Raw genomic sequence first — 12348 nt, 5'->3', positions numbered from 1 at the left:
CAGTCCGAACTTCACCTTTTTCTTAAAAAGGATCAACCTAATCTGATTGAAGCCTGCTCTTCTCCTGACCACCACCACACTCAGGTCTTGGTAGACCCGCAGGATACTATTGTCCCACTTACAGCACCGATCTGTTTGGCCCACTGTAGAATGCGCTCCTTATCCAAGTACCTGTGGAATCTCACCACCATTGCCCTCGTGGGGTCTTCCGTTCGCGGCTTCCTCGCGAGTGCTCTGTGAGCCCTGTCCACCTCCAAGGGTCGGGAGGATGCCCAATCCCCACCAGCTTCTCAAACATATCTGCGATGTATGCCCCAGCGTCCGCTCCTTCAGACCCCTCCGGGAGCCCAACGATTCTCAAGTTCTGCCGGCGGGACTTATTCTCTAGGTCCTCCGCCTTCTCCAGAAGCTTCTTCTGCTGGTCTCTCAGCATCCCCACCTCCAACTCCACTGCAGTTTGATGTTCCGCCTGCTCAGCCAGTGCCTTCTCCACCTTTTGGATCGCCCTATATTGGGCGTCCCATCTAAGCTCCAGCCGCTCAAGCGACTCTTTTAATCGGGTCCAAGCAGTCCCGTTTCTGCTAAGCAAAGCCTTCCTGAATAACTTGCATCAGCTGCTCAGTTGACCGCTGGGCCGACAAACCAGAGGTCCGTTCCTCCACCATGCTGTCTCCCGCTTCAGCTTCAGCCCAAGCCTTCACGGCCTTTCGGTTTCTGCTCTTTCCTTCTCTCCATGCACCGATGGGGGAATTCAGTACACACCGATGGGGGAATTCCGTACACACCGATGGGGGAATTCCGTACACACCGATGGGGGAATTCCGTACACACCGATGGGGGAATTCCGTACACACCGATGGGGGAATTCCGTACACACCGATGGGGGAATTCCGTACACACCGATGGGGGAATTCCGTACACACCGATGGGGGAATTCCGTACACACCGATGGGGGAATTCCGTACACAATTGCCTCGGTCTTCAGTTTTACAGTTCAAGTCCGGTAGAAAATTGGTGGAAAAGGTCCAAAAATCCGACCCGGGCGGGAACCACCAAATGTGCGACATACTCCTTCATAGCCGCCACCATAGCCACCACCAGAGAATTCTTCATCTGTATTAATTAGCATGAACACAACATTAGTGTCGTTTTTTTTCTAATATTGTTTTGGTCTTGGTCATTTCCTTGCACCCAAATTGTTGGCTATTTGGACAATGTAATTATCCAATTCATGTATTACTGCTATTCAATATTGGAGAATATAAATTGGCATTGAATGTCAGGTAGAGCAGATTAGCTGGATATTCTTTTCCTCTTCTACCTCAAGATGAAATTTTCTGCTAATCCAAAGTTCTCTTTCTGGTAGCTAAGAGCAGTGAAACCATCTTGTATTATTTTTGTGCATATTCAATACAACGGATGCGATTGGTGGAAAATGAAATATTTGCATTCTGGGGATCCAGGTACAGCATCAGATTTAGAGAATTGTTTTATTTACTCTATCCCAATGTTTATTCTCAGACAAGCACTGACCACTGATTCAGTGTGATTTTTAAAATGTATCTAGTTACCTCGCAGTGAGATTATTAAAACAAAATGAAATGAAAATCGCTTATTGTCACAAGTAGGCTTCAATGAAGTTACTGTGAAAAGCCCCTAGTCGCCACATTTCGGCGCCTGTTCAGGGAGGCTGATACGGGAAATAAATATAATGCTGATTGAGAAGTTCCTTCTGCTGATTAGAAACTGTTGCAATTGTCCTGCTAAACCCATTTTACCTGGGACTCTTCCAGTAGACTTTGGGCAACATTTTAACAAAATGGTCAGACTTACAGTGGAGGAGAGGGAGGGGAGTGATGTACAGAGGCTGGTGGTGGCAGGGGGTCAGGACACCTTTTCTCAGAGAAGTGGGCTTTGCTAGGGCTATTTAATTCAGTCAGGGGATTAGAATCCTGCTTCTTTGTGTCCCCTGACCATTCACAAAAGAGCCAACATGATGATGATGATGATGATGAACGCAGCTGGCAATGGAAGGATTTCTATCTAAAGGGATCCTGAGAGGGAACAGAATGGCTGCATCCTACATCATTTCTCAGAAAGCAAGACATTTGGCCTTGAATTTGCAACTTATCCCACTGTGGTAAAATGCTGGCTCTTGTTGCAGGATGCTGCACATGGCAGCAGTTAAATCGCAAGGCTGCTGAGGCACTGCTGCTCCGATGAGTTGGGAAGATTCTCTCTGTCTGTAGACCCTGCACTTGAGATATTGCCTCCTTTGAGCTGAAGCTCAGTGTCCCTCCCGTCTGAGCTGGGGAGCGGCATGTGGCTATGGAGGAGGCAGCTGGTGCTGCTGATGTTGCTCCTGCTATTCCCAGTTTTGTTGCTCATGCATGCTCCTTTTATTCCTCACCGGAAGTCCGAGATGATCCAACATAGTCTGCTTCTATGCAGGAATGAATGCCGAAAGCATGGGAGTGCAGATCAAAATGGACATGGACAAGAGTCCAAGATTGGGGAAATGACTTCAAAAGTTGGAGTCATCTTTAAAGTAGTGAAAGCACACCCTCAGGGCACGTCGTGAGAGCACAAGCCTTTTCCTCAGGTAAGGGAGCAGGTGTTCCACAATGCTGTTTCACTCAAGTCTTTGGAACCTGTTAAAATTCACAGGGCAGGGAATCCCGCCCACCCCAACCCAGACACAATTTCCCAACCCAGACACAATTTCACGGTTGGGCAGGCAGCGCCTCAGACAGAAAGCCTTTTCTTCGAGGCATGCGGGCGTGGGTCAGAGCAGGGTGGGAAACAGAGAAACAAACTTTCCTCCATCTCGGGTGGGAAAGGGGTGTGCCTCAATCCCACTCACCACTGTGATGTGATGCCGACGGGAATCACCACAGGTCCCCAAAATGGAGATCAGATGTGATGACCATGCTGGGGACTTGGAGGCCATTGTAACCTCCTGGTGGTCAGGGACATGCTGCGGCAGTGGCCCTAGCACTGCCAACAGGGCAGTGCCAGGTTGACATTCAAGGAGCGGGGTCCATAGGGAGACCCATTGGAAGGGCCCTGATGCCAGAGATCAATGATTGGGGTTGGTGGACTGATGCCAGCAATCACTAATGGGAGAGTTCCTGATGTCGGTTGGGGGGGGGGGGGGGGGGGGGGGGGGGGGGGGGGAGGGGGGAATCTTTAAATTCAATTTGAGATCAGGGCCACAACCTCTCTAGAGTTGGGTTTGCCGATATCTTTAGCCATTGCCCCTCACAATGACAGCATAAAACACGCTGCCCTTCTAAAAAGTGGCAAAGTGTGGGAAGATCTCGACAGAAAACCTGGCTGTTTCTCCGGGGAGAAACACTGAGGCTTTCAGCCAGAACCTGACACTTTGACACATCGGGTGGAATTTCCCCAAACAATGGCAGTGTTCCTCTTCACTTCTGGAGGAAAAAGAGAAGGGTAACAAGCAATTCTACTGAATGCCAGGGAATTTCAACAAAAAAAGGAGTAGCGCATGTGCCAGTACCCCACTTCACGGGAATATTGACCACAGCAGATATTTTTGATCCTGTCAGAGAAACAGTACCATTTGATGCATGAGGTTTACTTTGGAGATAGTGAGGGAAATCAATGTTCACCTGTGTCTCATTGCACGCCAACACCACTATCTGTGTCACTCTGAAAATTACTATGGCATTCGTCATTTTTTGCTTCCAGAAACTCTTAAGAGACTACAGAGGACAAGGCTAATATCTGCTGGTCAAGGAATCTTTGTTACATTCGGTAGGTCACAGATAGGTTACACACTTGCAAAGCACAATACCTTCACACTGGGCAAAGAGCGGTGTGTTTTTTTATAGGGATATTAAGACTCAGCAGCTATTCAATATCTCATCCACATGCTTATTCATGAAATGTGATCAAAAGATAGTAAATGTCAAAAGAATGTTTGACCATGCTTTTGTCAAAAGGGAAACAAGATTTGTAGTTGCTAGCCTTGAACTAACAATAAGAAACAAAACACTTATTTTATTGCAATTAAAATATCTCCAGGAAGTAATTCATCAGACAGGTTATAGTTAAATACATTAGTTTCTCATTTATCTCTACAAGGAAGCAAATAAAAGTTCTTATTTTACCTGAGGCTGCATCTGCAATGCTCTCCAGTGAGTGAAACACAAAGCCAAATTCTATAGTGGAGAAAACAAGACCAAAGTACATTTAAATTGTATTGCTCATCCCTGGAGAATGTAATTTATTGCTAAAGTTAGGCAATATCAACCGTAATATCCAGCAAGCATTTATTTAAGTCATTAATATTACCTCTGCACTGTTATTGTCCCATTCTTCAAAATAGTCTTGGAAGTGATATGGAGAACCTGCCAATGGGGACAAATAAGTGTGACAGATGCAAATGGGAAAAGAACACACATTAAAAATAAATATAACATTCACAGATAGGAGCATGACAAGTGAATGGGGAAGTAATGTGTAACCAAGTTAGTAAACAAAAATATTAGAGATAAAATTACAACAGGCAATTTCTAACTAAGCTTCCCTATGATTTTATCATCAGTATTCCGGTGGATGAGGCCAGGAAAAGTGACGTGTTGTACTGGATTCCCATCTACTTTAGCATCTATCCTAAATGGGAAGACATATTTCAATGAAATAGTAATGAATTAAGATATTGCATCTTCCGTTATTGCTCACCGGATTTACACTGCGTTCCAATCGCACCTTTATAAATGGCTGCCCAGCCTTGCTGGGCACTACAGAAAAAGCAGAAATGGGTTGAAAAAGTCTAGCAGGCGTTTACAAAAGGTTTGTTTCTCAACTGATTTTGATCAATACCTGAAATTATGCTGCATCCTCTGCAAGCATCATTCTTTTAAAAAAAGAGACTCCGATGAGGTCTGTGACGCCCAAACTCTTCAGTAGGATGATATATCCTGACACTCTGGCCAGGCCAGCTATGTCATTTGCCTCATGTTCCAGCACCTCCTGACCACTCATGCTTTGTGCATCAGTTTGCATTTTCTCATCTTGCACACACTAATGTTCCTTGGATTGTCCGTAAATCGTGATTATATGAAAATCAAGGAAATGTAGTAATTGGGAATGTGTTCTCCTGGTTTAAAAAAGGATATTTTTAAGAGAAGGGGAGCTGTGCAGTGGTAGAGACAGTTTGACTAGGTTTATAGAACTAGTGCTTTTGATTGTTGATAAGCCCAGCAACACTGTATAAACAGATGTTTACCCAAGGCAAATTGGTATCATAGACCTCAACGGGGACTGTAAATTCTATCGAGCCTGCCCCGGCCCTTGGAAAAGAGTACCTACTTATGCCCACGCCTCCACCCCATCTCCGTAACCCCACCTAACCATTTGATACAGAGTTGGAAGTCCACCATCTGTCACCAATCTTTGTCTATAGAAAGAGAAAAGCTAGACAGCAACTTTCGTATTATCAGGATGTCCCAAAGCAATTCAAAGATTGCAGTCAGACTGCACATAACCAGGTTCTGCAAACAGCAATGCGATAATAGTTATTTGATTCATGCCTCAGGTAATGGTAGATGTCTAAATGTCCAATACGATTGGCAGTTGCACATTCATTCCGCTTCAGAAGTGTGCCGCCTGCCATATTGGATCAGAATCCTCTTGGTATCCAATGTAATTAAAAGGATCATCAAAAGGGATTTATGGCAGTGGTTAAATCGCAGGACTAATAATCCAGAGATGTAGGTTCTGCAAACAAGGGTTCAAATCCTACCATAGCCGCTGATGAAATTTAAATTAAATTAATAATCTGGAATTGAAAAGCTAGCCTCAGTGATGGTGATTACTGTAAAAACCCATCTATTTGACTAATGTCCTTCAGGGAAGGAATTTTCCCGTTCTTACCTGGTCTGGCTTACACATGGGGCGGGATGGGATTCTGAGCCCGCGCCGGGTCGGAGCATCCCTGGGGGGCCGCGCGAATCCCGCCACGCCGCTCCGGGACGCGATTTTTCGGAGAGCGGAGAATCGTCGACATTGTCGCCGCCACCATCGGTGCGGCACCGGTCGAGGGCCGCTCTACGTGGCCCTCCTGCCGATTCTCAGCCAGGGATGGGCCGAACAGCCGTACAAAAAAACCCGAGTCCCGACGGCGCCGTTCTAACCTCGTCGGACCTCAGCGTGAATGGATTTGGAGGTGGTCCAGTGGAGGGGGGCTCCGCTATGGCCTGGCCCGCGATCGGGGCCTACCGATCAGCGGGCCGGCCTCTCGGGCTGGGGGCCTCCTTTGTTCCGCGCCGGCCCCTGTTGCCCTACACCATGTTGCATCAGGGCCGGCGCGGAGAAGGGAGCCACCTTGCATGCGCGGAAATCGTGCAATCCCACTGCGCATGTGTGCGTTGGCTCCAGCCCCACTGCATATGCGCAGGCCTGTGGCGCCCGTCAGACGCTGGCATCGGCAGCTGGAGCAGCGTGGGTCGCTCCAGTGTCGTGCTGGCCCCCTGTAGGGATCAAAATTGCTGCTCCTGAGGCCATGTTGACGCCGTCGGGAAACACGACGGCGTTTACGACGGCGTCAACACTTAGCGGAAACCCACAACAACGTGGGCGGCACGGTAGCACAGTGGTTAGCATTGTTGCTTTGCATCTCTAAGGTCCCAGGTTCGATTCCCAGCTTGGGTGACTGGCAGTGCGGAGTCTGCACGTTCTCCACGTGTCTGCATGGGTTTCCTCTGGGTGCTCCGGATTCCTCCCACAGTCCAAAGATGTGCAGTTTAAGTGGATTGGCCATGCTAAATTGCCCTTAAGTGTCCAAAAAGGTTGGGTGAGATTACTGGATTACAGGGACGGGGTGGAGGTGTGGGCTGAAGTAGAGTGCTCTTTCTAAGGGTCGATACAGACTCAAAGGGCCGAATGGCCTCCTTCTGCACTGTAGATTCTAGGTGTTTGATTCACTGTAATTCGCTATTGCATTCACTACTCACACCAAGCAAATTATGATGTTAATAGGCATCAAGGGGCCTGAAGGAACTCTATTTAGAGTGTTCATCTGCTCCATACAAAGTAAGCTGCTAGTTTGTTCGCCTTGGTTACTGATTAACTTATTGGCTCTTTTTTGTCTTTGTACTTGTCTGTCTTAAAATAACGCCTCTTTTTTGTCTTTGTACCTGCATTCAACAACTGAATTCGGACTTCTGTTAGCAATTTTGTGCTGGTACTGGGTTACTTTGTCGGTCTTAAAATAACATTATTACAGTCAGAGTCTGGACTAGTAAATCTGTATTTTGGGCAGATTGAGTGAAAACGTAAAGAAGGCAGTGCAGCCTGGAGGAGAGTGAGGACTAGAGCACTTCACGCAAGTCCACACCACAATGAGTCTTCAGGGAATACTTCTCAAACCTCAATGTCACCCAAGCACAATGTGTGAAATCTTCACTTCAGCAAGGAGGCTGTCATCTGCTGAAAACAGAACTCTAGCCTCAAACCAGGACATGGACAATACTGCCAATGTATAGCGCTCAGTAAATCAGGAGGAACATCAACATTCCATACCCAATAGACAGAGCAAGGCATCACTAGGCTATGGACACACAGCAGGCTTCTCTGGGATAAAACGGTCATATAATAGCTCCACCCTGCGTAGCATGCTTCCCTTCCCCACCTTGGAATATATTCAATAGAAATAGATTCCACTCCTTGAATGTCCAACCCGTTTATGACCACCGTAACAATTGCAGTGAGATCATTGAACTTCTAGCATGATGTGGAGATGCTGGCGTTGGACTGGGTTGGAAGCAGTAAGAAGTCTGACAACACCAGGTTATACTCACCTGAAGGAGCTGCACTCCAAAAGCTAGCGACTCCAAACAAACCTGTCGGACTTTAACCTGGTGTTGCAAGAGTTCTTCTAGCATTGCAGCATGTCCTGATTTCATATGTTCCTGACATTCTGTGATCTCTCTGTATTCCCATCACAACAGATAACTGGAGGCCTTCTTGCCTCCTATCAGCAAAATATGTCATGACGTCGAGGGATACAAACCAGGAACCTTGTAACTGCTTTGATGCATCAGGTATCGACCCAATTCCATAAATGCTTTTCTGCTATGTGCAGTAAGAATTCAGCTCCCCTTTAAGAGGTGCTGGCTGCCTATCAGTAAGTTGATAGATACCCAACATTTGACACTCATTCCGAACATAACCTTTAAAGGGATGCTGTTAATGGAAAGTGTGTACTTAAAATGATAAAGCAGCATGAATCAATAATGATCAATCATATTCAGGTCAATACGGATAGGTGCATACATCGCCAATAAGGCAGCATCCGCTCAATACTTCACCAAATTGCCAGTCTGGGTTACTTGCACAAATTTTGAATAACTCCTGAATTCACAACCTCCTGACTCGAGATGAGTACAACCAAAGCTGACAAACAATTGGCCGAAGTGGATGTCAAATGGGCTATATTGCCTCAGGCAAAAAAGCTAAATTAGCTTCAGTAGCCATGACTTGCAATAGAAATTCACCAGCAAGGTGAATTTCCACAGGGTGCTCCCTGTTCATCCACTGTAAACAATGGAAAGACCGGAAACCATGGAAAAAAGTTAAATGACATTTTGATCAATGACGAGTCATGAGCTCCATATATTAATGTATCCATTAGCAGGGGTATATTTTTCGCACTTGATAATTTTAGTATAAGAGTAGAGGCGTTAAGTGGTGAAGACTGCTTTATATTCAAGCCTATATTTTAATTAATTAAAATAATTAAGGAAAATGATTGATCATTTATATCAAGCAATGTCAACGGTGCAAATTATTGTAAAACTCAATTGGAGGGCAGAATTATTTTTCCCCCCCCCCCCAAGGGCAGTCTCCGCTGCAACAAACCACATATAATTTCCTAGTTTGTATCCAATACCTTTGGTAAATATTGCTCCATTTATGTGCAACTTACTTGCTCCATTGCTGGTGCCCAAAGCTAAAATGTACCAATGGTGTTAATGAAGTGTGACTAGTGTCTGTATAATTGGTCAGACAATAAAACACTTGTGGAAAATGACAGCCCCACAGCAACTGAAGTGCTTTCTAAATCTAGTCAATGTTATGTGAAAAAAAAACAGCAGCTAGTTTGTGCAAAGCAAGCTCACACAAACAGCATGTGATAATAGCCAGATCAGCTGTTTTTGTTATGTTGATGAAGGGATAAATATTGGCCGGGACACTGGGAATAGCTTACTTGTTCTTATTGGAAATAGTGCTGTGGGATTGTTTGTATCCACTGGAGAGGAGAAATGATAATAATAGCTTATTGTCACAAGTAGACTTCAATGATGTTACTGTGAAAAGCCTCAAGTCGCCACATTCCGGCGCCTGTTTCAAGAGGCCAGTACGGGAATTGAACCTGCGCTTCTGGCATTACAAGCCAGCTGTTTAGCCCACTGTGCTAAATGAGCCCTAAAGTAGATGGCGCCTCAAGTTTATGGTAAATGAAAGACAAACCTTTGAGGTTATGCTGTGGTAAAATGCATAAGAATGTTAATTCCTTGGTCTGAAATATGTCTCAGCAGTGTAAACTCCCATTTTGGCCTTCAGCTTGAAGAGCAGAATTTTTCAAAACAACTTATGGGCTGTGGACTTTGCTGGTTAGGCCAGTATTTATTGGCCATCCCTAGTTGTTCTTGAGAAAGTGGTGGTGAGTTGCCTTCTTGAACCTCTGCAGTCCATGTAGTCTATGTACACCCACAATGCTGTTAGGAAGGGAGTACCAGGATTTTGACCCAGGGACAGTGAAAGAATTTCCAAGCAGGATTGTGAATGGTTTGGAGGGGAACTTCCAGATGGTGATGTTCCCAGGTATCTGCTGCCCTTGTACTTCTAGATGTTACCGATCATGGTTTGGATGGTGCTGCCTATGAAACCTTAGTGAGTTCCTGCAGATGAATGTGTAAGGAATCCTACCCGTTACCCCAACAGTGCAATTTAAAGACCAATGTTTGTATTCGCCCCTCAGGAACAAATATTGTCCACTCTGGAAAGAGCAATATTGTGTATGGATTATTATGGACACTATGATGTTTATCACCAAACAGTTATTAAATTAGAAGAGCTTGAGAATATATTTAACATTTTTGATATCACTTAGTATCCAGTCAACTTTAAAATAGTAAGAATGTATTTAAAATTAATGTATTTTGAGGCTTTCATATAGAGGATTCGTCACATTGGTGATTTGAGAGATCAGATGAATTACTAGCATCACGCCATAGCCTAAAAGTAGATGCAATGAACTCCAGCCAGTTTTCATGGCTGGTAAAGCCTCCACTCTTGCTAATATTAAAAACATTGTTGCAATCATTTCTATCTGAGCGGTAATGTCCATGACTATTGAATCGTAACGAATCCACAAATTAAGCCAGTTTTGCAAATCAGAGTCCTGCAAAAAACGAAATATCCGACCGTGTTTTGAACTTTGAACGGCATATACTTTGAACGGGACCAAATCAGAAACATAATACCATAAAGGATTATATATAATCGCTAAAATTCCGAACGAAGCCATTCGGCCCATGGTACTATGAAGATAACCTTAAATCTAATTTTAACCACAAAATCGCTGATAACCCCCCCCCCCCAATTTTATAATTATTGCATAACTATCGTTGATTTAAACCATCCAAACTGTTGCAGTGAAAACATATTTCCACTAAACAACGAAGCAAGTCTAAAGTGGCAATTACACACAAGTGTAAATAACACGTTATCCAGGCACAATTTGAATTAACTTACAGCCAAGGTATGACATTTTTTCCATTCTAAAATAAGTTTAATTTTATTGCGAAACATCTGTATTTTAAGACTATTAAAAAAGGACTGATCCACATTTTCCGTTCACTTTTATCAACTTAATTGTATTTCTTACAACTTACCCACCTGAACTTAAAGGCAGACAGCACAAAACCAGGAAAAGATGCATTTGAGAGTCGCTCCTCATGCTGATTTTGCCTGATGCTCTCAGGATTGCATTGCTGGAGCGGTAGTTGAGCATGGTATTACACACCCAGTGCTTGCAATGATTCTGGAAACTCACCGAGCAGATGGGAGAAATCCTCCATTTATAGCCTTTTCTGTTCCTGTGTGCGAAGATGTCCAATCAGCGCTCACCGGGTATCCAAACAGCCGCGTAAATAAAGTGACATGGCTTTCTTAGTTATAAAGCAATATGCCCGCTCCAACCATTGTTTAAAAAGTTAATAAGGTTTGCAAAAACTACTTCTTTATAACACAGAAGGGAGTTTAATTAAATGTGACACAAAATTACAGATTTGAGTCACAGGGACGTTGTATATAAATGTCTCCTACTACATTTCATTTTGTTTTGTAAAGTCAGAGGAATTTACCAACCAGGAACAGGATTGGTCACTCGGCCCCTGGAGCCTGTTGGTCCATTCAATAAGATCATGGCTGATCTGATTGTAATCTCAACCTCACATTCCTACCGACCCCTGATAACCTTTCAACCCCATGTTAATCAAGAATCTATCCAGCCCTGCCATAAAAACAGAGACATTTTTGAGGAGGAGAGTTCCAGGGACTTATGACCCTCTGAGGGACGAAAATCTCCTAAACTCCATCTTAAATGAGCAACCTCTTATTTTTAAATAGTGACTCCTAGTTCTACACATTCCGACAAGAAGAAACATCCTCTCCACATTCATCCTGTCAATATCCCTTGGGATCTTAAAGGTTTCAATCAAATTGCCTCTTACTCTCTTAAAGTCTAGTGGATACAAACTTAATCCCTCCAACCTTCCCTCGTAAACCAGCCTGCCCATTCCTGGAATTAGTCTAGTAAACCTTCTCTGAACTGCTTCTAAGCCATTTACATCTTTCCTTAAATAAGGAGATGAATACTGTGCACGCTTTGACAAAGGGTTATCTGGACTTGAAATGTTAGCTCTTTTCTCTCCCTACAGATGCTGTCAGACCTGCTGAGATTTTCAGCATTTTCTCTTTGGCTCCACTATTGTGCACAATACTCCAGATGTGGTCTCAGTAGTGCCTAAACAACTCCCTACTTTTGTAATCAATAAACAATAACATTCTATTAGCTTTCCTAATTACTTGCTCTACCTGTGTACCAGCCTTTTGCGATTCCTGCACTAAGGCTCCCAGATCCCTCTACACCTCAGAGCACTCCAATCTCTCACCATTTAAACTATAAGCTTCGTTTTTATTCTACTTGCCAAAAGGGCAGCACGGTAGCATTGTGGCTAGCACAATTACTTCACAGCTCCAAGGTCCCAGGTTCGATTCCGGCTTGGGTCACTGTCTGTGCGGAGTCTGCAC

At 44.4% G+C, this 12348-nt stretch overlaps 1 protein-coding gene across 3 annotated transcripts in view; it reads right to left on the bottom strand.

The window, feature by feature from the left end:
• The window catches only part of LOC140391426 (neuromedin-S-like), a 44922-nt gene extending 33648 nt beyond the window's left edge, over positions 1–11274 (bottom strand). For 2 of the 3 annotated variants that reach the window (XM_072475952.1, XM_072475953.1), the window contains exons 1-3: positions 10933–11076; positions 4321–4376; positions 4137–4187 (exon numbers count right to left, since the gene is read on the bottom strand). In XM_072475952.1, coding sequence (XP_072332053.1) covers positions 4137–4187; positions 4321–4376; positions 10933–11047 — 222 coding nt within the window. In that variant the 5' untranslated portion in view covers positions 11048–11076. The other variant, XM_072475954.1, reaches the window with a different exon arrangement.
• Positions 11275–12348: the final 1074 nt, after the last annotated feature.

This window comes from Scyliorhinus torazame, chromosome 15 (assembly GCF_047496885.1).
Source record: "Scyliorhinus torazame isolate Kashiwa2021f chromosome 15, sScyTor2.1, whole genome shotgun sequence".
Classification (NCBI taxonomy): Eukaryota; Metazoa; Chordata; class Chondrichthyes; order Carcharhiniformes; family Scyliorhinidae; genus Scyliorhinus; species Scyliorhinus torazame.
The sequence above is the reverse complement of the archived record's forward strand: the minus strand, read 5'-3'. Positions and strand labels throughout refer to the sequence as shown.